Source organism: Rhinopithecus roxellana, chromosome 1, assembly GCF_007565055.1.
Source record: "Rhinopithecus roxellana isolate Shanxi Qingling chromosome 1, ASM756505v1, whole genome shotgun sequence".
In the NCBI taxonomy this organism is placed as follows: Eukaryota; Metazoa; Chordata; class Mammalia; order Primates; family Cercopithecidae; genus Rhinopithecus; species Rhinopithecus roxellana.
The window spans coordinates 90,862,624-90,887,887 of NC_044549.1; the positions used below are offsets into that span (position 1 = coordinate 90,862,624).

A 25,264-nucleotide genomic window follows, 5' to 3' on the forward strand; every position below is an offset into this window, starting at 1 on the left:
CTAGGACTATAGGTGCAAATCACCATGCCCAGCTAATTTTTTTGTTTTTCAGATTTTGGAATTTTTGCATTATCTCCTTAGTGGCGGAGCATCCCTAATCGAAAATCCAATATCTGAAGTGCTCCAATGAGCATTTCTTTTGAGTGTCATGTTGTTGCTCAAAAAGTTTTGGATGTTGGAGCATTTTGGATTTCAGGTTTTCAGATTAGGGCAACTCCACCTGTTACCACTATTTTCAGTCCCTCTATAGGTTGGCTTTGCAGTGTTAATATACTTACATTTCTTCCATAAGCTATAGGCAGTGTCTCCTAATGCCCCATTTTGTAAGATGAAGCCCTTTCTTGTCCTCTCCTCTCCACTTTCACCTTCCATCTTCTGGCAAAGACTAGTTGAAAAATAGTCCTCTGTGAATTTTGGGACCTCTGAGCCTCCAGGGAAGAACTGGGTCTTGGATGAAGATTCACTCTCTGGGTCAGACAGGAAGGGGGAATACTGCCTTTGTGTCCTAGTTGAAAGCTTCCTCATTGTGATGGGGAGAGTACTACATGCATAGGGCATCTGCAGTGGCAGGTCATGGTCTAGGGTAGCATTTCCCACACCATGTGCCTCAGAAGACTGGTGCAGCAAGATACCCTTCTGCAAACAAAAGGGTTCATGAAACACTAAACTTAGGAAACCCTGCATACTTTATCACTGCCTCCACCTTTGGAGATTTACAATGCACACCAACTGTGAAGGCTCTGATAAGTCCTGCAGCAAAGAAACTTATTTAGGCTATTGTTTTCCATTCATATTTGACCATAGTATTCCTTTTCATTTGATACTTACTAATATGCCCATGAGATTAATATACTTTGTGAGTCACTGCTCTGGGGAAATGGTGACCATGGTGAGGGTGCTGGGCATCTCAGGGAAGCCCCATGATGGAGAACCTAGGGGGTCAGGGGCAGTACTTGTATGTTCAGACTAGCATCCAGCACGAAAAGAGTCTGTTTCTGGGGCTAGGGTCCACCATCACCCTAGGGCTTAACGGCAAGAGTCCTACTCCAGAGAGGGATTTTTCCAGATGACCAGGCTTAGGAGGGGACCATGGGCTGGGCTCCAGACCTTATATGCTGGCACCTTAGGGGCTTAAGAGCAGGAATTGAGGCAGAGGTGAGTATCCCAGCTATGGTTCCCAGAGAGAGGAGAATCCACTATAATCAATGCTGAGCTCTAGAGCTGATTAAGTGCCTCCAAAGGCTGGGTTAGGGGCTGAGCCTGTAGATGGTAGGGAGCAGATGGCTCTGGCTCTGAGGGTGGAGGCTGGAAACCGGGTGCACTGGCCTGTGAGGTGAAATTCTCCCTTGGCCCTGCCACAGGGATTTAGATATGCAGGAGCTGGACAAGAGAATAAGGAACTAAAAATACATTTTTTGGCTTTTTTTGAGATGGAGTCTCACTCTGTCACCCAGGCTGGAGTGCAGTGACTCAATCTTGGCTTACTGCAACCTCTGCCTCCCAAGTTCACGTGATCCTTGTGCTTCAGCCTCTGAGTAGCTGGGATTACAGGCATGCACCACCACGCCTGGCTAATTTTTGTATTCTTATTTATTTATTTATTTATTTATTTTTGAGATGGAGTTTCACTCTTGTTGCCCAGGCTGAAGTGCAATGGCGCAATCTCGGCTCACCACAACCTCCGCCTCCTGGGTTCAAGCGATTCTCCCGCCTCAGCCTCCCGAGTAGCTGGGATTACAAGCACGCGCCACCACGCCCGGCTTATTTTGTATTTTTAGTAGAGACGGGTTTCTTCATGTTGGTCAGGCTGGTCTCAAACTCCCGACCTCAGGTGATCCCCCTGCCTTGGCCTCCCAAAGTGCTGGGATTACAGGCGTGAGCCACCGTACCCTGCCTAATTTTTATATTTGTAGTAGAGATGGGGTTTGCCGTGTTGGCCACGCTGGTCTTGAATCCCTGACCTCAGTGATCCACCCGCCTTGGCCTCCCAAAGTGCTGGGATTACAGGCATGAGCCACCACGCCTGGCCTAAAAATACATTTACTGAGTGCCTACTGTGTGCTAGATGCTGGGGATGCAACCATGAAAACATAGCCAAGGTCCCAGGCCTCAGGGAGTTTACAGTCCAGTGGGAGATGAATTGTAAGGAGCTAACACATAGGAGCTAACACACAGATGCATGTCACCCACTGCAGTAGGAGTGCTGAAAGGATAAATGTAGGTCGGGTGGGGAAGGCAGGTAGGAGAGTACAAGATGAGAGGATCTCATCTCATCAAGGGAAGTTTCCCTGAGGCAGTGAAACTTGAGCCTCCTTCAAAAGGAATAGTGGATCAAGAAGTGAAGGACCACACAGACATATCTAGCCAGGGGGAGCAGCATGTACAAAGGCCCGGGGGTGGGCTGAGGCTGGGGACAGGGTAGGGTCAGGCCACATAGCGCCAAGCAGGCCACCGCCAAGAGTTTGCTTTCACCCAGGAGTGAAGGGAAGACGTTGGAGGGCTTCCACCTGGGAGTATCCCCTTGTTTTGGCCACCATATGGACTGGGAGGCCGGGCCTGTGAGGTTCCAGATGTCAACTGAGTAGGATAGGAAGACACCTGAGGAGTCTGAAGGGATTTGGGAGGTGACCAAGGTTTTCTCTTCCCATCTGTTTCTACTATCTTCCTGGAAGTCTTCAGTTTCACAATTTTCATGCAGTTTCTTCTTGGTTGTGCAACTCTGACAGTTTCTAACTTTGGGTTTGGCATCTCAGCCAGTCATTTCCTTCCTGGAGCTGGGCTCTCACTGAGTGGAAAATTTGGGGCTGCTATGTGAAATGAAACAGAAGAGAATAAACCCTTCCTCTCCCGAAGGGGCAGGGCTGTGCCAGGTCCAGACGGTGCTTGTGTGCCTGCTCTCTTGGAAGGGTGCCCCGCCTCCGCCCCTTTCCAGCTTCTAGGGCACAACAGAACATGCCTACATCTAGACCCTAGCCCACTGCAGACATGCCACTGGAGGTGACACTGTTGTGGGCCAAAACCACAGGCCAGGGGTCAGAGTACCTGGGTTCTAGTAGTAGCTTGTATTTAGCACCTGATATGTGCCAGGTAAGCATCTTTTCTCACAACTCTTATTATCCCTATTTTATAGAAAAGGAAACTGAGGCTCAGAGATTAAGTAATTTCCCAAGGCCACATAGCCCGTAGCGATGAGGCCAACATGGGAATTCAGGTCTGCCTGACCTTACCCCCTTGTTGGGTAGGTTACTAGATTGCATCAAGTCTCACTTTCCCCATCTGGAAAATGGGTAAAGACATTGCCCTATCTACTTTTTTTGTAGACTGGGAAGGTTCAAAGCATACGAGATGGTGAGGTTTTCTTTTTTCCTTCCCTTCTCCTTCCTTCCTTCCTTCCTTCCTTCCTTCCTTCCTTCCTTCCTTCCTTCCTTCCTTCCTTCCTTCCTTCCTTCCTTCCTTCCTTCCTTCCTCCCTTCCTCCCTTCCTCCCTTCCTCCCTTCCTCCCTTCCTCCCTTCCTCCCTTCCTTCCTTCCTTCCACTGGCTAGAACCAGGCATGTCACCCAGCCTAACTGCTAAGGAGGCAGGAGTATGAGAGGGAGCAGATGGTTATTTGGTAAGTACTCTCTCAGCTACAGGTTACCTCAGTTCCAGGGTGCTTACGATAAGATTCTGCCTAACTGTGGCCTACAGGGCCCTGCACAGTCTACCTTTGCCCAGCTCTTCGACCTCACCTCTACCACTTTCCCCCTCAGTCATTCCCCTCAGCCACTAGGGTCATCCTTCACTTGGGGGATATGCCAACTGTTTGCTCCCTAAGGACCTTTGCACATGTGTTCCCTCTCCTCGGAACACTGTCCCTCCCAGCTTCCCTGCATTCTTCTATGCTGGTCCTTTTCATCTTCTGGGTGTCTGCATATGTGGCCCCTCCTCACGGCAGCTTTTCCTGGCCAGCCTATGGAAGTAGGTCCATCAGGCACCCCTCTCTCGAGTTTGTCTTCAGTATAGAGCTCCTCCTAGTTTATAATTAGATGTTTTTTATTTAACTAGCTTAATGTCAGTATTATGGCAGTTTTGATAAAGGATTCCCCATTCCCTAACATAATGAATGAATGAATGAGAGAGTCATTTCAGCAGCAGGTGGAGTACAAGTTCACTGGGGAACCAGGGATTGCACAATTAGGAAGGCAGGCTGTGCTCCCAGGTTTGCCTCATTTCAGGTCTAGCTTGAGTTGGGAGTGTGTGTGTGTGTGTGTGACTGTGTATGGCCTGGAGGGCCAAACCCAGGGATTAGGAGGGAAAGGAAAAGAGAGGGCACAGAAAGCTGTGTTTGTCTCTGATAGGGCCAGCTGGCACGAGGTGCTTTAGTTACAGCTGAATCACTTTTGTTTGTTCTGGAAGGGCTCTATTCTGGCCACATGAGTCAGCTTAAGGACAAATTACTGTTTAGTTTGATGGGCGTGAAGGGTCGGGGGGATTTCCCGAGTGTGCTTACCCAGGAAAGACCTTGTTGCCAGCTCTGAGTCCCCTCTGCTCCAACAGCTGCTGGATTTGCCACTATGTGAAATGTTCTCACGCAGCTAGTGTGACGGCCCAGGCGCCATCAGCCGAACACCCAGCACCCATAAACATCCTTTAATCCTTTCTCCCGAGGGAAGTGGGGCATAAACAAGCACATAATAAATAAATCTGCATTCTAGGCTTTGCTTTCTTCAGATATAAGACAATTACCTTATACTTGATAGCAATTATCCCCCAGAGCTGTTATCTGAATTAAATAGGCCACGGATATGGGAAAGAACTTAAGGAAAAAAGCCTGACCTAGAGTTAGAGATGGTAATTATAATAACAGTAGTAGGAGGCCAAGGCGGATGGTCAGGAGTTCGAGACCAGCCTGGCCAATATGGCAAACCCCATCTCTACTAAAAATACAAAAAGTAGCCGGGCGTGATGGTATGTGCCTGTAATCCCAGTTACTTGGGAGGGTGAGGTAGGACAGTCGCTTGAACCCAGGAGGCAGAAGTTGCAGTGAGCAGAGATCGTGCCATTGTACTCCAGCCTGGGCAACAGAGCGAGACTGTAGCAAATGATGGTAGCTTAAATCTGCTGGGTGTTAATTTTTTTATCCTCGTGGCAAGTCTTGGGGACGGGGGTCCACTTCCACATCTCATTTGTCGGATGAGGAAGCCAAGGCTTAGGAGGGTCCCCCTCCTGGTGAGCCCGACTACAGGACACGCTGCAGACTGCTGGGAGTTCATTTGCCTTCCATGGCATCAGTGATTCATGCTCATTAGGGAGAGCGCAGGCATTCCGAAAACAAATCAGAGAGAAAAACAAATCATGCCTGGCAGCCAGCTCTGGTGAACCATGACAGGGGCACAGAGAAGCGCTTCTGCCCCTCCCCCATCTCCTCCTTGTATCTGGGACTCAGGCCTCATCACTGTGGGTTCTCAGCCTCATCAAGGCAGCTGTCAAAGATATCCAGATTCCAGGCTGGGTGCAGTGGCTCACACCTGTAATCCCAGAACTTTGGGAGGCCAAGGCAGGTAGATTGCTTGAGCCCAGGAGTTTGAGACCAGTTTGGGCAATATGGCAAACCCTGTCTCTACCAAAAAAACCAAAACCAAAAACAAAATTAGCCAGGCGTGGTGTCGTGCTCCTGTGGTCTCAGCTACTTGGGAGGCTGAGGTAGGTGGGAGGATTGCTTGAACCTGGGAGGTAGAGGCTGTAGTGAGCTATGGTTGCACCAGTGCACTCTAGCCTGGGCCACAGAGCAAGACTCTGCCTCAAAAACAAAAACAAAAAAATCCAGACTCTGAGAACCACCATGTCAACCTCCTGGTGCCTGTGACCACCTAAGCTGTAGATTAGCTGTTCCTTCCGTCACTTGCATCCCCTTCCCATCCTTGGGGGTCCCAGCAGGGAGAACACTGGGCTGCCCGCCTCCAGTGTGTGACAGGCTGGCTGCCAATGGTGTGGGCGCAGGCCTCCCCCTCCCCTGCTGCTGGGTTCCTGTGTTGCTTTGCCCTCACGGCCACTGTGCCTCTCGGGACTGTGCACCAAATCGCTGCCCACCTAGAATCGGTTTCCATTAGAATGTTTAAAATGTTAAAAATAGCCTTCCACCCTAAATGCTTCCTTCGGAGGCCTGAGTTGGGAATCAGAGGTTCTTTTCTATCTGCACCTTTCTGGCAGAACTGAAGGAGGGTGGCTGTTTGCACAGCGTTTCGGGCCCCTGCCCTGGGCCAGCCACTTCACATTTGTCATCATAGAGCCCTGGCACGGCCCTGGGAGGTGTGGGGTTATTATTCTGACTCCACAGGAGAGGCGCATGAAGCTCAGAGGGTTAGGAGGTCTGTGCCTGGGCGTGAAGCTGGAACTGTAGAGGCTGGGTCTGGTTCAAGCCAGAGCCGACGCTTCCCTACTTTTACTCTCGTGATCCCAGTTCTTCTCTTTGATCACAGTCTGTATTTTTGGATCTCACAGTCCTGCAGAATCAACTTTATGTGTGGAATTCTCTTGAGAATTTAATCCTGGGAGGAAAGAGTGCTGTCTTGGAAGCCTGAGGCTGCCCCTGTCTATCTGTGATAAGAAGTCCATGAGCAGCTCACTCCTGAGCCTTTGCCTTGGCAGACAGGAAGCTCAGCATGAGAGTTAAAGTTCGTTACAGCCCTTTCTTGTGGGCATTTGGCCTCCTTTGCCTCATCCTGCCTTTGGTGTTCTATTTTTATTTCACTTGCTCTCTGGTGTGCCAGCCTGAACAAGTGGGCGTTGCGTCTGTCTAGCGAGCAGGGAGCAGGTTTGGAGGGATGAGGACAGAGGCCATTTTCTCCACTTTCAGGTTTGGACAGTGAACAGGCATGCATGGACCTGCCCGCTCACCCAGCTCAGACCACACCGGTAGCTCCAGGGTGAAGATGAGGGCGGTTCATGTTTATACACATCATTTACTGCTTGCATTTTAAAGACACCTAAAAACTCAAAGCTCGCGAAGATGGGGGTTTCACAGGAAACCAAAACTTCTTGTTGGGGCTGACGTGGGGCTCTGTTAACTTACATCGGTGGCTTACATCGGTGGCTTACATCCGTGGCTGGGTGTGGCCTGGTGCCTCTTGTGTGGGAGGGTGGATGTCAGCTTCAAGTGTGCTGACAGGTCTGGCCACAGGTAGCCCTGCCGACACTGCCCCTCTCCATCTGTTTCTCACCCCTGCTCACTTCCGAGTGCCCTGTGGTGCCAGGTGGGGCCACCGCATGTCACTGCAGAAAGAACAAGAAAAAGAAAGAGAAAAGCTGGACTCTATTTAGGATGAAAACATAATGACATTTTTTATCTTCCCCATGGGTGGAGCCCACAGAGGTCGGCCACAAATGGGTTGGTGGCCTTGATGTTCCTGCCAAGTGTGTTTTGACAGAGAGGCAAAGATTTGTGCTGAACAAAACATCCTGAATAGGACATTGGGCTGGGAGCAGTGGCTCACGCCTGTAATCCCAGCACTTTGGGAGGACAAGGTGGGAGGATCACTGGGGCCTAGGAGTTTGAGACCAGGCTGGGCAACATAGTGAGATGCTGTCTCTACAAAAAATTAAAAATTAGCTGGGCGTGATGTTGCCTGTAATCCCAGCTGCATGGGAGGCTAAGTGAGGAGGATAGCTTGAGCTCAGGAGTTTGAGGCTGCAGTGAGCTGTGATCACACCACTGCACTCCAGCCTGGGTGACAGAGCAAGATCCTGTCTCAAAAAAAAAAAAAAAAAAAAAGGAACAGGACACTGAAGTTAAGTAAGGCTGTGAGTATCGCCCTCATCCCCATTTTACTGATGAGAACAATGAGGCTCAGCCAGGCAGGCCTCAGACAAGGAGAAGGTGCCTCATTTGCTGGGGTCATGGGCGGTGCTGGGTGTAGGTGAGACCTTTAGGGCAGATTTTATACTGTTGCGGGCCTGGCCTCTGCAGGAGGTCACTGTTGAGAAGTGATTTCAGTGAGCCTAGCCGGCCCTGAGCCAGGGGAGCCACTGCTGCCCTTTTGACACAGATGTCACAAGGATGACAAGCCTTTCCAGGAACACAGGACCCACCTGAGGCGGTTTGAGGGGGGAGGGTGGAGGGAGAGAGGCAGTGTTTCCCTGCCAGAGAGGGGAGGCTGGGAAAGATGAGGACTGGGAGTGGCGGGGGGTGGCCTTCTAGGGGACACAGGCAGAGCTTTCATTTCTGTGCACCCTGGGAGCGACAGCTGTGTTCCAGACCCGTGCTTTAATCAGCACTCTCGCCGGCATTGTTCATTGTCATTCTGTACAAGGGACTGGTTTTTGTTGTTGTTTGAGACAGAGTTTCGCTCTGTTGCCTAGGCTGGAGTGCAGTGGCGCAATCTTAGCACACTGCAGCCTCTGCCTCCCGGGTTCAAGTGATTCTCCTGCTTCAACCTCCTGAGTAGCTGGGACTACAGGTGTGCACCACCACGCCTGGCTAATTTTTGTATTTTTAGTAGAGACGGGGTTTTGTCATGTTGGCACACAGGTGATCTGCCCGCCTTGGCCTCCCAAAATGCTGGGATTATAGGTGTGAGCCACCGTGCCTGGCCTAGGCACTGTTTGTTCTCCTCCTGGGCCTGTGGGATGCCATGAGGCAGATGGTGATCCTGTGATTCCTGCCAGCAAGGCCCTTGCTGGAGAGAAACTGGCTTCTAGACTCTGAGTTTCAGCCACAAAGGTCTTGCCCTGATGGCAGTCGGGATGGGGGGGGGGCGTGGCCCATTGAACCACCAAAGTGCCTGTGGAGCCCAGGTCAGGAGAGAAGTGCGTGCCCTCTGGGTGCCCTTCCGTCCGTGGTTCTGGGAGGAGACCCTGCCTTCCCGCCTCAGTGCTGCCTGCCTTCCTGTCTCCCTCGGGCAGGTCTTGTTCCCCACTGAGCCTCAGCTTCCTGACTTGAGATCTCCATGGTTGTGGGGAGGGGTGCTTGAAGTGAATGTATCAATACACGACGTGGATATTCGTTGGTGAAAAACAGAAGTGAGGCAGATCTGAATCTCATGAAGGGCTGATTTGTCATCTGCTCACTGGAGCCAGAGAGGTCTCCAGGGCAAACGCTACTCACACTAGCTTGGAAGATTCAGTTCTAGTCATTATTTTAGCTAGCTTGCAAACTGATTTTTTAAAAAGAAGTATACTTTACTGTGTAAATAATGCATAATCATTTTGTTGCAAAATTCTATGATACGAATAAATCACAAGGAAAAAAACTCCACAATATAAAATCAGGCCAGGCGTGGTGGCTCACGTCTGTAATCCCAGCACTTTGGGAGGCTGAGGCAGGTGGATCACTTGAGGTCAGGAGTTCAAGACCAGCCTGGCCAACATGGTGAAACCCTATCTCTACTAAAACTACAGAAAAAAAAAATTATCTGGATGTGGTGATGGGCGCCTGTAATTCCAGCTACTCAGGTGGCTGAGGCAGGAGCATCGCTGGAACCCAGGAGGCAGAGGTTGCAGTGAGCCAAGATCCCGCCACTGTACTCCAGCCTGGCGACAGAGTGAGACTCTGTCTCAAAAAAAAAAAAAAAAAAACCACGAAAAGACTCCCATCCTACTCTTCTTATCGTCAGTACGTGGACTATTCACGAGACAACCAATATTTTAAGACTAGAAATACCACAGTAATAAAGGTCCCATATTTTGAGCTAAGCAGTGTCTCCATTAGTCTTCATAAAAGTTGTCCAAAGGAGGGCCGGGCACGGTGGCTCATGCCTGTAATCCCAGCACTTTGGGAGGCCGAGGTGGGCGGATCATGAGGTCAGGAGATCGAGACCATCTGACTAACATGGTGAAACCCCGTCTCTACTAAAAATACAAAAAATTAGCCGGGTGTGGTGGTGGGAGCCTGTAGTCTCAGCTACTCGGAAGGCTGAGGCAGGAGAATGGTGTGAACCCGGGAGGCGGAGCTTGCAGTGAGCCTGGGACTGGTTTCACTGTTGTTGGCTGTTTCACTTGACACAAGTCGTTTCACTTATTTGAGCCTCAATATGCTCAAAAATAAAATGCAGAGGCCGGGCGCGGTGGCTCAACCCTGTAATCCCAGCACTTTGGGAGGCCGAGACGGGCGGATCACGAGGTCAGGAGATCGAGACCATCCTGGCTAACACGGTGAAACCCCCTCTCTACTAAAAAAATACAAAAAACTAGCCGGGCGAGTTGGCGGGCACCTGTAGTCCCAGCTACTCGGGAGGCTGAGGCAGGAGAATGGCGTAAACCCGGGAGGCAGAGCTTGCAGTGAGCTGAGATCCGGCCACTGCACTCCAGCCTGGGCGACAGAGCCAGACTCCGTCTCAAAAAAAAATAAAAAAAAAAAAAAATAAATAAATAAATAAATAAAATAAAATAAAATAAAATAAAATAAAATGCAGATAAACCTATAAACTACCAGAGATTGTTGTGAAAGTTAAATCTGCATGGTGCCATACCAGTGTGGTGCTATGCAAATTTAGGTCTTATTGTTTTAGTTCAAAAGCATGGATTTGACAAGCAAGGTCCAAGGGTAACAACTGGTTTGTTTAGAGAGGCACAGTTCACCAGTTCAAAGAAATGTTGCGGGAGATGTTTTGTCCCAGCCCTACCTGGGACATCTGTTGTGACATCCCTGTGTCACGCTTTATGTCATGCTCTGTGTGACGTCAAGCGAGTCAGCAGCCTTCCCTGGGACTTCAGTGCCCCAGTTTTTGTCATTCTCAAACCTGAGTCTATCCCAAACCACCAGAGAATGAGGGCCTTGAATGCAGGCCTATAGAGTCGGGTTTTATCTGGGAGGCAGTGGGGAGACAGAAAGATTCAGGCTAAGGACTGTGGACATTATCTAGGCAACGGGGAGCCCCATAAAGTCTTCAAGCAGGGAAGTGACGAGGCCAGATGTGTACTTTGGTAAGAGGCAGCCTGGCAAGGGTGTGGAGGCTGACTGAGCTGGCGGCAGGGCCCAGCCGGAAGGGATAAGATCAGGGCCCAGTGGAGGAGGGGAGAGGAAGCTGTTCCACAGAGCAGCTCTGAGAAGCAGGCTGGAAGCTGAGGTTGACACACCCTCGAAGCACCTTTGGGGTTTCCCAAGTTGATGTAAAGAGGAAAGGATTACCCTCGAGAAGGCAGGGGAGTTCTTCGGCCAGTCCTGCCTGCCTTTGGCATGTGATCTTAGCAAGTCATTTAACCTGCTCAGGCCTCAGTTTCCTCATCTCTGAACAGGGATGAAAGGCAGAGATGTTGTGAGGATTCACATCTGTGCAGCTGGGCTTGGGCCCGGTGCAGCCTGTATTCAGTGGCCATAACTGCTGTCTTTTAGGATTCCTATCCATCAAGTGGGAAGGATGCGTGTGTCTCCACCGCCTGGAAGGGAGGTTGTAGGACAGCCAGAACTTTGATCCATAGGAGCTGGAGTGGGAACTTAGAGGGATGGTGTCTTTGACACACTCACATGTTCAGGGAAATGTGCAGTCTATAGCGCCCATCCCCATCTCTACTCTCCCTTCCCTCACGACACCCCAGTGGGAGGCAAATGGACGCCATTATCACCTCCGTTCTACATGTGAGGGAAGGGAGACCAAGAGGAGGAAGGTGACTTGTTGGAGGTCACACAGCTGGTTGGGTGGAAGCAGGTGTGTGTGACTCAGCACATCAGAGCTCCACCCTCGTCGGAACTGCCATGTTCAGCCACTGCTCTTTTTTTTTTTTTTTTTTTTGAGACGGAGCCATACTCTGTCGCCCAGGGTGGAGTGCAGTGGTGCAATCTCAGCTCACAGCAATCTCCGCCTCCCTGGTTCAAGCGATTCTCCTGCCCCAGCCTCCCAAATAGCCGAGACTACAGGCGTGTGCCACCATGCCCGACTAATTTTTGTATTTTTAGTAGAGACGGGGTTTCACCATGTTGGCCGCGCTGGTCTCGAACTCCTGACTTCAGGCAGTCCCACCCACCTCGGCCTCCCAAAGTGCTGGGATTACAGGTGTAAGCCACCGTGCATGGCCCACAGCATTTTACAGATGGGGAGGCCGAGGCCAGAAAGGGAAAGCCCCTCCTGCCCTGCAATACCGTGCATTTGTGGCAGAGCCAGAATTAGAACCCAGGCCTCTGACTTCCAGACCCAGTCTCTCAATGGCTATCCCACTTCATGGAATAGTAATAACTTTCTTTCCACCTTGTTTTCAGGGAAACCAGTTCCTGAAATCAGGTGTCCCATTCCAGCCTTCCCTGACTGTGTGAAGCCAGAAAGGCCTTTGGCAGCTTCTGTAAGAAAGACTGAGGATGAACAGGAAGAGGGGCAGCCTGTGAAGATGGCCACCTTTCCAGGCCCAGGTATTTTAAATTTAACTTTTTTACTTGAAGCACATTTATTTAAGGAAATGAAGATATATCTATAAGGACATTCAGCTTAGCATATAAGAGCAAAACATTGAGGCTGGGCATGGTGGCTCATGCCTATAATCCCAGCTCTTTGTGAGGCTGAGGAGGGAAGATGGCTTGAGCCTGGGAGTTTGAAACTAGGCTAGGCAACCTGGTGAGACCTTGTCTCTACAAAAAATTAAAAAAAAAATATCCAGGCTGGAGTGCAGTGGCGCAGTCTCGGCTCACTGCAAGCTCCGCCTCCTGGGTTCACGCCATTCTCCTGCCTCAGCCTCCCAAGTAGCTGGGACTACAGGCGCCCGCCACCTCGCCCAGCTAATTTTTTGTATTTTTAGTAGAGATGGGGTTTCACTGTGTTAGCCAGATGGTCTCGATCTCCTGACCTCGTGATCCAGCCGCCTCGGCCTCCCAAAGTGCTGGGATTACAGGCGTGAGCCACCGTGCCCAGCCATGTCTACGTCATTGTTGACAGTACTTTATTGTGACTGTCTGACATTAATTTTACCATCCTCCATTGTTGTTGCCAGATTTTTGCTTTCTTTAGGAACAGTCTCGCTCTGTCACCCAGGCTGGAGTGCAGTGGTGTGATGATAGCTCACTACAGCCTTGCACTCCTGGGCTCAAGCAGTCCCCCTACCTCAGCCTCCTGAATAGCTGGGACTACCAGGTGCATGCCACCATGCCTGGATATTTCACTCTGTCGCCAGGCTGGAGTGCAGTGGCACAGTCTCTGCTCACTGCAACCTCTGCCTCCTGGGTTCAAGTGGTGCTCCTGCCTCAGCCTCCTGAGTAGCTGGCACTACAGCTGTGCGCCACCACACCCAGCTAATTTTTTGTATTTTTGTTTTTTTTTTTTGAGATGGAGTCTCGCTCTGTCGCCCAGGCTGGAGTGCAGCGGCCAGATCTCAGCTTACTGCAAGCTCCGCCTCCCGGGTTTATGCCATTCTCCTGCCTCAGCCTCCCGAGTAGCTGGGACTACAGGCGCCCGCCACCTCGCCCGGCTAGTTTTTTTTTGTATTTTTTAGTAGAGACGGGGTTTCACCGTGTTAGCCAGGATGGTCTTGATCTCCTGACCTCGTGATCCGCCCGTCTCGGCCTCCCAAAGGATTGCAGGCTTGAGCCACTGTGCCCGGCCATTTTTTGTATTTTTAGTAGAGACAGGGTTTCACCATGTTCACCAGGATGGTCTTGATCTCTTGACCACCTGCCGTGACCTCCCAAAGTGCTGGGATTACAGGCATTAGCCACCGCGCCTGGCCGAGGAGGAAAATATGTGAGCAGAGGAGCCATGGACAGGCTATGAGCACCTCAGCAAAGGAGTCTCGAAGCTAGAATTCAGATAAAAGGGTTTTGAGCAGCTGAAATAACTGTCACAAAGTCTTAGCTGTAGGAGAGGCCACTGGCTATCAGTCAGAATCTGTTTACTTACTCTACACACAGTTTCACCAGCCTTGATAAAATACCAAGTACTGCATGTGTCACAGCTTGACCTTTGTGCTTTATAAACATCAGCTCTTTTTACCTGGACAAGGAACAGACCATTATTGCTCTTTTTACATTTGAGAAAGCTCAGAGAAGTGAGGCACGGTTCATCTGAGGTCAGATCTTGAGTAGTGCTGGAGCCAGCGCTTGAGCCGAATTCTGTCTGATACTAATAAAGGAGACGGGGCAGCTGGCGGTAGACCCGCTGCCAGCATCAGGGCAGGACATAGAAGACCCTATGTCAGATACAGTGCCACTTCTTGGACCTGCAACGACACAGCTTGGCAGGACCAGAGGTGGTGCCTTTTGCTTGAGAAAGCAGGCATATTAGCCTCAGTAGAAAAGCAACAAAAAGGCCGAGGCAGGCGGATCACCTGAGGTCAGGAGTTTGAGACCAGCCTGGCCAACATGGCGAAACCCCATCTCTACTAAAAATATAAAAATCAGCTGGGCATAGTCTCAGGCGCCTGTAATCCCAGCTACTTGGGAGGCTGAGGTAGGAGAATCACTTGACCCTGGGAGGCGGAGGTTGCAGTGAGCCGAGATCATGCCATTGCACTCCAGTCTGGGTGACAGAGAGAGACTCCGTCTCAAAAATAAAAACAAACAAAACAGAACAAAAAAGAAAAGAAAAAGAAAGCTTCTGGAAGGATTTCCATAGGAAATGGTTTGTTTTTTAGCTAAGTCCTGGCACTTGATCTGGCCTCAAATGAGCTGTGCCTCACGTTTGGAAACAAGATTATGTAGAAGCCCCAAGCCCCATCCATCACCATCACCCAACAAGTATCCCATCTTGTTCATCTACTCTCCTGCCCCATCTCCCTCCCCTCCCTTAGCCATTATTTGAAAACATTTTTATATGAAAAAATTACAAACATACAAAAGCCAAGAGCATAATGACCCTCCATGTCCCCATCATCTGGCTTCAGTAATCACCCATGGCCAACTTCTGATTACTTTGTATTGAATCCAGGGAGATTTTCATATCCTTGATGGCAGGAGAATTCCTTCTCATTCTCCTCTCTCTGCCCTTGGACATAAAATGGGGGCCTTTAAAGATTGTGGTTGTGAGTTTCACCTACCACAGATAACTACCCCAGGCATGAGGAGCCCATCAGATTAGATCCCAGAGGAGGGGAGGGCTGGGTAGGGAGAGATGGAGAGTAATGGCTGCTGGGTCCTGTCTGATTTTCCAGACCAGAGTCCATTCATTTTCCCCAAGACCACAGGGATAAATAAACCCAATTAGCATCCCTCATATGTTGCAGGAGCAGGCCTCAGGGATTCCCCCAAACTGAGAGGCCTGGGGGAGCCTCCTGAGCAAACCCCAGGCATTAAGTCAGATAGGAAACTCATGACTTGTGTGAGGCAAGCTCTGACCTCAGACTCACTGGGCACAGAAGGACCCTGTGTGCAGTGAGAGCCCTGCCCTGTGGCCAGGCATGGCAGCAGGATGGAATTCAAGTTAGTATGGAGCAGTGGTTCCCAGAGTGTGGGGCCCACACCCGCCGTGGTGCACAGAACCTGGGTATTAGCACAAATATAGATCATGTGTAGAAGAACTAGGGACGTCATGGATATTACTGTTTAACACAAGGCTGAATACATAACACTGGAGTTAAAGTTGGTTGAAAGAAAACCGTCAAGTGACTCATAGTAAGGTGGCACAGACATGGCCAAAAACTTGGAGACTGGATGAACATAACTGCAGTCTGAGGGATGCAGGCCAAGGGTACTGAGCTGAGGCCAAGAGAAGGCAGGGCAAGGGTGGAGGTGGCCATCACAGAGTAGCCTTTCTGCAAGACAGGCGCCTTGTGCTGGCCAGCAGAGGCATGCATTAGTCCAGGTCCTTGGTGAGAGGCAGACACCAAGACAGGATAGGATTTCATCAACAAGATAGGATTTCATTAGAACAAATACTTGCAAGAAAATGGAGAGGGAGCCGGGCAAGGCTGGGAGAGCCTTGGGACCACAGTGCGCCATTTCCGAGGAAGGCTGGGTGAGCACTTGCTGTCCTGCCTTCAGTCTAAGGCAGACTCTCCAGGGTGTCCGTTGGCCATCACAGTCCTGTCTGCCTAGTGTACCCTCTGCACACAGTGCCTGGGGAACAGCCCCTGGGAAGCATGGTCGGGATGCAGATGCAGGGATTGACTGGAGCCAGTCACAGCCAGGCCCGTAGACAGCCAAGCTCCCAGCAGCTGGGGATCTCCAGCTTGCACTCTCCTGGCTGCTAGACTCACACAGCAGCAGGGCGAAGATCCCAGGAATGAGGCTGAGGGCAGCCCCTTGACAGGCTCCAGACCTTTTCTCAGGTGATTTCATTTTATCAGCTATCTGTGTGGGTTAATTGTTTAACCAGGCTGATTTTATTTTCAGTCTCATGAAATAAATTTTTGTTTTCTGAGACCAAGTCTCGCTCTGTTGCCCAGGCTAGAGTGCAGTGGTATGATCTCGGCTCACTGCAACCTCTGCCTCCCAGGTTTAAGCGATTCTTGTGCCTCAGCCTCCCAAGTAGCTGGGACTACAGGCATGCACCACCATGCCCGGCTAATTTTTGTATTTTTTAGTAGAGACAGGGTTTTACCATGTTGGCCAGACTGGTCTCGAACTCCTGACCTCAGGTGATCCACCTGCCTCAGCCTCCCAAAGCACTGGGATTACAGGTGTGAGCCACTGTGCCCGGCCAAAGTAATTTTTTTTTTTTTTGAGACGCAGTCTCGCTCTGTCGCCCAGGCTGGAGTGCAATGGCACATCTCAGCTCACGGCAACCTTTGCCTCCCTGGTTCAAGCAATTCTCCTGCCTTAGCCTCCCAAGTAGCTGGGATTACAGGCACCTGCCATCATGCCAGGCTAATTTTTGTATTTTTGTAGAGATGGGGTTTCACCATGTTGGCCAGACTGGTCTTGAACTCCTAACCTCAGGTGATCCACCTGCCTCGGCCTCCCAAAGTGCTGGGATTACAAGCCTGAGGCACCGTGCCCAGCCCAAAATAAATTTTTTAATAGCCAAAGTTCCAGATGAATCACTCCTTTCCTGATGTTGTAAGCCACAAATACCTGAAGCAGGTAGATTTATCCAGTAATCTTGGAGTCAAGCGCAGGTTCCTTTGGAAGGGTCAGGTCCCCAATTACTCAGAAGCTGTCCTTGCCATGGGGCTCCCTGGGTATTTTCAGATGATGATGTTTGAAGCCTCTGGCCTCTGGCCGAGTCCTGCTTCTGTGCGGACGAGCCACCATGGCTCACCTCACCCACAGTCTGTGCCTCTGCTCACCCAGGAGATCCCCCGACCAGATGGCCTCATTAGTCTTCAGATTAATCTTCACATGGGGCCTAGTGAAGAAATTTCACCCTCTTTAACCTCATGTTTAAGTGACCCTAAACTACTTATCAAACATTCTGTCTTGTGAATCTTGTTCACTCACTAAGGGATTAAGGGCACAGGCACAGCTGAACGTGGTGGCTCACACCTATAATCCCAGCACTTTGAGAGGCCGAGGCAAGTGGATCACTTGAGGTCAGGAGTTCAAGACCAGCCTGGCCAACATGGTGAAACCCTATCTCTAATAAAAATACAAAAATTAGCCTGGCATCATGGCACATGCCTGTAGTCCCAGCTACTTGGGAGGCTGAGGCAGGAGAATCGCTTGAACCCAGGAGGTGGAGGTTGCAGTGAGCTGAGATAGTGCTACTGCACTCCAGCCTGGGCAACAGACTGAGATTCTGTAAAAAAAAAAAAAAAAGAGCATAGACGCTGGAACCACTGACTGTGTGCACTTGGAAAACTTACTTAACCTCTCCATGCCTCATTTCACCATCTGCAAAGAGGCAATGAAAATGGTGCAGTGGTACCTTATCTCCTGATTGGCATGAAGATTAGATAAGTTAATGCACTGAAAGGATTTTTTTTTTTGAGACAGGGTCTCATTCTGTTTCCTAGGCTGGAGTGCAGTGGTGTGATCATGGCTCACTATAGCCTTGACCTCTTGGGCACAAGTGATCCTCAGCCTCCCAAGTAGCAGGGACCACAGGTGTACACCACCATACCTGGCTATTTAAAAAAATTTTTTTGTAGGGCCAGGCACGGTGGCTCACGCCTGTAATCCCAGCACTTTGGGAGGCCAAGACGGGTGGATCACGAGGTCAGGAGATCGAGACCATCCTGGCTAACATGGTGAAACCCCGTCTCTACTAAAAATACAAAAAATTAGCCAGGCGTGGTGGTGGGCACCTGTAGTCCCAGCTACTCGGGAGGCTGAGGCAGGAGAATGGCATGAACCCGGGAGGCGGAGCTTGCAGTGAGCCGAGATCGCACCACTACACTCCAGCCTGGGCGGCACAGTGAGACTCCGTCTCAAAAAAAAAAAAAGAAAAAAAAATCTTTTGTAGAAACGGGATCTTGTCATGTTGCCCAAGCTGATCTCAAACTCCTGGGCTGAAGCAATCCTCCTGCCTCAGCCTCCCAAAGTGCTGGGATTACAGATGTGAAGTATTTAGAACAGTGCCTGGCATGATGTTTGCTAATTCGTGTACCTAGATGTTAACTTACTACAGCCCCGGGCTCTTCTACTGGCCTACCTCTGCATGGGCTGGTTCCACTGCCCCATATCTGTTTATTGAAAATGTTTCTCCATCTTTCAAGCCCAGGTCAGGTACCCCTTCCTCTGTGAATCCTCCTCATCTCCCAGCCTGTTATGGTCTCTCCTCCCTCTGACCTTGCTTTCCCGTGGGATGTATCCTCGGAGGACGGTTATTGCATCCCTGCCACGGTGGAGGTTTCTGGAAGCCAGGCTCGGTAGCTAGTTCACCTCTGTGTCTTTTTCTGCTCTTTGAGTAGGAGGTGAGATAGTGCAGGGCCTAGAAGTCAAACGGATTTCTGTCTGAATTTTGGCTATACCGTCTACTGGCTGGGTGGTCCTGAGCACTGCATCTACCTCCGGTGCCTTTGTGTCTCCACTTGTCAACTGGGATGATAAATAGGCCCCAAGTCGTAGGGGAGTCAGAGGCTTATCCTGAGGTGATGCTTGAGGAGTGTGTTGGCCGGCACATGGTGGGTGTCAGGAAGTGGCAGCAACAAGTGTTTGGGGAGTGAACAGGAGACTGGCATGGTTGGAGGACTAGACCAGGATCCCTCCTGTGTTCCTCCCCCAGGCTGCATCCTGACCCGCAATCCCTCCTTTCCAGGGTCCTCTCCAGCCAGAGCCCACCAACAGGACTTTCTCCAGCCTCCTGAAGAAGATGCCCCTCATTCCTTGAGAACCAACCTCCCCACTTCTTCTGATTCAAAGGTAAATCCACCCCTCAGCTGCAGCCCCCAAGCCATATCTCCCAGTATGTAGTTCCCTCTCTAAAATGCAATTTCTCTACCCCTTAAGACCAATTTAAGGGTGGGGAGGAGAAGGGAAATTGCCATCAAATTACCCCAAGCTTCTAAGACTGTAAGTAGAGGAGGTCAATAATAGTGGAGAGAGGGAGGGAGGGCACTTCAGTGAGTACACTTCTTGTTTTTTAATTTATTATTATTTTTGAGACAGAGTCTCACTGTGCTGCCCAGGCTGGAGTGCGGTGGCATGATCTCGGGTCACTGCAACCTCCACTTCCCGGGTTCAAGTGATTCTCCTGCCTCAGCCTCCCAAGTAGCTGGGATTACAGGTGCATGTCACCACGCTCAGCTAATTTTAGTAGATTTCTCTACTAAAATATTGTATTTTTAGTAGAGAAGGGGTCTCACCATGTTGGCCAGGCTGGTCTCGAACTCCTGACCTCAGGTGATCCACCCGCCTCAGCCTCCCAAAGTGCTTGGATTACAGATGTGAGCCACCACACCTAGCTATTATTTTATTTTATTTTTGACCTGTGGTCCCAGCTACTTGGGAGGCTGAGGCGGGAGGATGGCTTCACCCCAGGAGGCAGAAGTTGCAGTGAGCCATGATCCTCCCACCACACTCCACCCTGGGTGACAGAGTGAGACCCTGTCTCAAAAGAAAAAAAAAAAAAATGACCATATTGGCATGAAGATAAATAAAATCCAAGCTGGATTAAAAATGAGGACATTTCTTTGACTCTAAAAGTTCATTTATTTTCTTCTGATTTTAAAATAAATTAAAATGTTTTGATGACCCCTAAAAGTATTGTGAGTCTGAGACCCTTTGCATCCAGTGCCTGGGGGAGAAGCCAGCTTTGCATGAGTGTGGTTAATGAAGCTCTTCCATGTCCCAGGTGTGGCGTCACATGCCTGTAGTCCTGGCTACTCGGGAGGCTGAGGATCGCTTGAGCCAAGGAGTTGGAGACCAGCCTAGGCAACATAGGGAGGCCCCATCTCTAAATTAATAAATAGATCAGTCTTCTATGAAGGATAATCCCAACACTTTGGGAGGTTTGGGAGGTTGGGATGGGAGGATCACTTGAGCCCAGGAGTTTGAGACCAACCTGGGCAACAGTGTGAGATCCTGTCTCTACAAAAAAGTTTTTTTTTTTTTTTTGAGGAGTCTTGCTTTGTCACCCAAGCTGGAGTGCAGTGGCACGATCTTAGTCACTGCAACCTCTGCCTCCCAGGTTCAAGCTATTCTCCTGCCTCATCCTCCCGAGTAGCTGGGATTACGTGCACATGCCAGCACGTTTGGCTAATTTTTTTGTAATTTTAGTGGAGACAGGGTTTTGCCATGTTGGCCAGGCTAGTCTCGAACTCCTGGCCTCATGTGATTCGCCCACCTCAGCATCCCAAAGGGCTGGGATTACAGGCATGAGCCACCGTGCCCGGCCAAAAAGTTTTTTTGAGACAGAGTCTCCCTCTGTTGCCCAGGCTGTCTCAGCTCACTGAAACCTCTGGTTCCCCAGTTTAAGCGATTCTCCTGCTTCAGCCTCCCGAGTATCTGGGATTATAGGTGTGTGCCACCATGCCTGGCTAATTTTTGTATTTTTAATAGAGAACAGGGTTTCACCATGTTGCCCAGGCTGGTCTTGAACTCCTGGCCTCAGATGATCCGCCTGCCTTTGCCTCCCACAATGGCGAGATTACAAGAGTGAACCACTGTGCCCGGACTCTACAAAAAGCTAAAAAATTAGGCATGGTGGCACACACCTATAGTCCCAGCTACTTGGGGACACTGAGATGAAAGGATTCCTTGAGCCTGGGAGGTTGAGGCTGTGGTGAGCTGACATCATGCCACTGCACTCCAGCCTTGGTGTCAAAGTGAGACCCTGTCTCAAAAACAAATCAAAACTATGTGTGTGGCATACCAGTTTTGTTAAATAAATCCTAATGTATCTAATAGGCCGGAAATATACCAACTTTAATAGCAGTTAAATGGATAATGGGGTTATGGATACTAATTTTCAAAAACTGTTAAGAGCATATGCAACTTTAAAAAATTTAAATTTAGGCCGGGCATGGTGGCTCGTGCCTGTAATCCCAGCACTTTGGGAGGTGGAGTCGGGTGGATCACGAGGTCAGGAGATGGAGAACATCCTGGCTAACATGGTGAAACCCCATCTCTACTAAAAAAAATAGAAAAAATTAGTCGGACGTGGTGGCGGGCACCTGTAGTCCCAGCTACTCAGGAGGCTGAGGCAGGAGAATGGCTTGAACCCCGGAGGCGGAGCTTGCAGTGAGCCGAGATTGCACCACTGCCTCCAGCCTGAGCGACAGTGCAAGACTCTGTCTCAAAAAAAAAAAAAAATTTTTTTAAATTTCCGTACATCTGTTTTAAAGAGAGAAGTTATTAAAAAGGGAAGCAGAACTTCTCTTTATAGGCTTATGTACACATGCAGTCTCTGGAATTCTGTTTAGAGCAGGTTTGTCTTGCTTGCCCATGGGTTGTGTGCAGCCCAGGATGGCTTTGAATGTGGCCCAACACAAATTCATAAAGTTTCTTAAAACATTATGAGTTTTTTTGCAATTTTTTTTTTAAAGCTCATCAGCTGGCCAGGCGCGGTGGCTCAAGCCTATAATCCCAGCACTTTGGGAGGCCAAGATGGCCGGATCACGAGGTCAGGAGATCGAGACCATCCTGGCTAACACGGCGAAACCCCGTCTCTACTAAAAATACAAAAAAAATTAGCCGGGCGAGGTGGCGGGCGCCTGTGGTCCCAGCTACTCAGGAGGCTGAGGCGGGAGAATGGCGTGAACCCAGGAGGCGGAGGTTGCAGTGACCTGAGATCCGGCCACTGCACTCCAGCCTGGGTGAGAGAGCAAGACTCCGTCTCAAAAAAAAAAAAAAAAAAAAAGCTCATCAGCTATCATTAGTATTAGTGTATTTTATGTGTGGCCCAAGACAATTCTTCTTCCAGCATGGTCTAGGCAACCAAAAATTGGACACCCCTGGTTTGGTTATATGAACCTGTATCTTACTTCCCAGGAGTCTGGAACCCCATTATCCATGCTGTGTATTGGACCAAGGGTGCTGAGCTCAGCCACTGACCAGCTGTGTGACCTCACTTCAGCTGTTTTAGTTCCTCAGTGCTCACTTTTGTAAACTGAAATAAAGGAAACATCAACCATGTGCCAGGAATACTCACATCTTAGTCTTCAAAATTACTCTTCAGGGTACTATTGTTACCTTCAGTTTTGCTGATGGAAAAAATTGAGGCTCAGAGAGGTTAAGTAGCTCACCCAAGGTCACAGAGCAAGATACAGATGGAGCTGGGATTTGACCTTGGGTCTCTCCATGTCCTTTTTACAGTTTCCTTTGGATAAGGTGATCCCCTCACCCCTTCAGCTCTGTTGTTCCAAGGTCCCTTGAGGTAGCAGAGAAAACAAGATTCCATAGTAATCTCCATCTCTTCTCTCTGGGTGTCCAGGACTTCAGCACCTCCATTCCTAAGCAGGAAAAACTTTTGAGCTTGGCTGGAGACAGCCTTTTCTGGAGTGAGGCAGACGTGGTCCAGGCAACTGATTACTTCAATCAAAACCACAAAATCAGCCAGGGGACCTTTGCTGACGTCTACAGAGGGCACAGGCATGGGACGCCATTCGTCTTCAAGAAGCTCAGAGAGGTGAGCGCTTCTTGGTTTCTAGTTGGGGTGGAGGCTGCAGGGGTGGGGCGGGATCTTCATGGTCTGATTTCTTTCTCCACAGACAGCCTGTTCAAGTCCAGGGTCAATTGAAAGATTCTTCCAGGCAGAGCTGCAGATTTGTCTTAGGTAAGCCTCCCCTTTGGAAAATTCTGTGTTTAGTAATGATGATAGCTAACCTTTATATAGTGCTTCCTGTGTGCCAGGCATGTCATTTAGTCCTTACAAGAACCCTATAAATGTAGCTGCTATTATCACATTATTTTACAGATGGGTAAATTGAGGCACAGAGGGGTTAAATGTCTCATCCAAGGTCACATAGCTAATGAGCGGCAGAGCCAGGATTTGGATCTACCTGGTTTGGCTCCAGAGTCCATTCTTCTCCTGTGTAGCAATTCCATGTCTAGATTAGAATTATAAAGGAACCTTGGCTTACTCCAACTCCTTCCTTCCACATGGGAATAAATCTGCTTCTCTCCTTTTTTTTTCTTTCTTTGTTTTTTTTTTTTTTTTTTTTTTTTTTTTTTTTTTTTTTTTTTTGAGACAGAGTCTTGCTCTGTCTCCCAGGCTGGAGTGCAGTGGCGTGATCTCAGCTCACTGCAACCTCTGCCTACCAGGTGCAGGTGACTCTCGAGCCTTAACCTCTCAAGTAGCTGGGATTATAGGCATGCACCACCACACGTGGCTAATTTTTGTATTTTTAGTAGAGACAGGGTTTTGCCATGTTGGCCAGGATGGTCTCAAACTCCTGACCTCAAGTGATCTTTCCACTCTGGTCTCCACTCTGGATTACAGGTGTGAGCCACCGTGCCTGGCTTTTTTTTTCTTTTTTAAGAGATACGGTCTTGCTCTATTGCCTAGGCTAGAATGGCCTTGGAATGATAGTAGATCACTGCAGCTTTGAACTCCTGGGCTTGCGATCCTCCCACCTCAGCCTCTGAGAAGCTGGGACTATAGGTGTGCACCCAGTTCATTTTTTGCTTCTTCTTCTTTTTTTTTTTTTTTTTTTTAGAGATGGGGTCTTGCTATGTTGACCAGGCTGGTGGGCTCAAGTGATCCCCCTGCCTCGACCTCCCAAAATGCTGGGATTATAGGTGTGAGCCTCTGTGCCCGGCCATGTGTGTGCTTTTTTAAAAAAAAATTATTTTTCATCTGAAACACTTGTGCCTTATATTGTAGGGCATTTTAAGAAATAAAGAAAATTGAGTATCTGTTCATTCTGGAACCAGTGTTAAAAAATAAAGAAAATTAGCTGGGCGCAGTGGCTCATGCCTATAATCACAGCACTTTGGGAGGCTGAGGCTGAACCTCCCACCTGAGGTCGGGAGTTTGAGACCAGCCTGACCAACATGGAGAAACCCCGTCTCTACTAAAAGTACAAAATTACCTGGGCATGGTGGCGGGCATCTGTAATCCCAGCTACTAGGGAGGCCGAGGCAGGAGAATCGCTTGAACCTGGGAGGCGGAGGTTGTGGTGAGCCGAGATCGCACCATTGCACTCCAGCCTGGGCAACAAGAGGGAAACTCCATCTCAAAAAAATAAAAAAATAAAAAATAAATATAAAATAAATAAATAAATAAATAAATAAATAAAAATTTAAAAAATAATAAAGAAAATTGACCAGGTATGGTGGTTCATACCTGTAATCCCAGAACTTTGATGCCGAGGCAAGAGGATTGCTTGAGCCAAGGAGTTTGAGACCAGCTTGGGCAACATAACGATATCCTGTCTCAACTGAAAAAAATATATATATAAAAACATTTTTTTGACTGGGCATGGTGGCTCACACCTATAATCCCAGCACTTTGGGAGGCTGAGGTGAGTGGGTCACTTAAGCCCAGGAGTTCGAGATCAGCCTGGGCAACATGGCAAAACCCCATCTCTACAAAAAATACAAAAATTAGCTGGGTGTGGTGGTGCATGCCTGCAGTCCCAACTACTCGGGAGGCTGAGGTGGGAGGATCATTTGAGCCCAGGAGGCAGAGTTCGCAGTGAGCCGAGATTACGACACTACATTCCAGCCTGAGCAACAAAGTGAGTCTCTGTCTCAAAAATAAATAAAGGCCGGGCATGGTGGCTCACACCTGTAATGCCAGCACTTTGGGAGGCCAAGGTGGGCAGATCAGTTGAGGTCAGTTTGAGACCAGCCTGGCCAACATGGCAAAACCTCATGTCTATCATACAAATGTCAGCCTGGCGTGTAGGCACGCACCTGTAGTCCCAGCTACTCAGGAGGCTGAGGAATGAGAATCACTTGAGCCCAGGAAGTGGAGGTTGCAGTGAGCCCAGATCGCACCACTGCACTCCAGCCTGGGCAACAGAGTGAGACTCTGTCTCAAAAAAAAAAAAAAATTAATTAATTATTTAAACAGTAAAAATTTAAACATAAAGAAAATTATAAATAAG

At 49.3% G+C, this 25,264-nt stretch overlaps 1 protein-coding gene across 2 annotated transcripts in view; it reads left to right on the plus strand.

Moving 5' to 3' along the window:
* IRAK2 (interleukin 1 receptor associated kinase 2) overlaps nt 1-25,264 on the plus strand; it is a 76,578-nt gene that overhangs the window by 21,581 nt on the left and 29,733 nt on the right. The window contains exons 3-6 of one of the 2 annotated variants that reach the window (XM_010369381.2): nt 12,171-12,317; nt 19,030-19,133; nt 22,645-22,839; nt 22,922-22,986. In XM_010369381.2, the coding sequence (XP_010367683.2) occupies nt 12,171-12,317; nt 19,030-19,133; nt 22,645-22,839; nt 22,922-22,986 (511 nt within the window). The remainder of the gene's footprint in view (nt 1-12,170; nt 12,318-19,029; nt 19,134-22,644; nt 22,840-22,921; nt 22,987-25,264) is intronic. The other variant, XM_030927832.1, reaches the window with a different exon arrangement.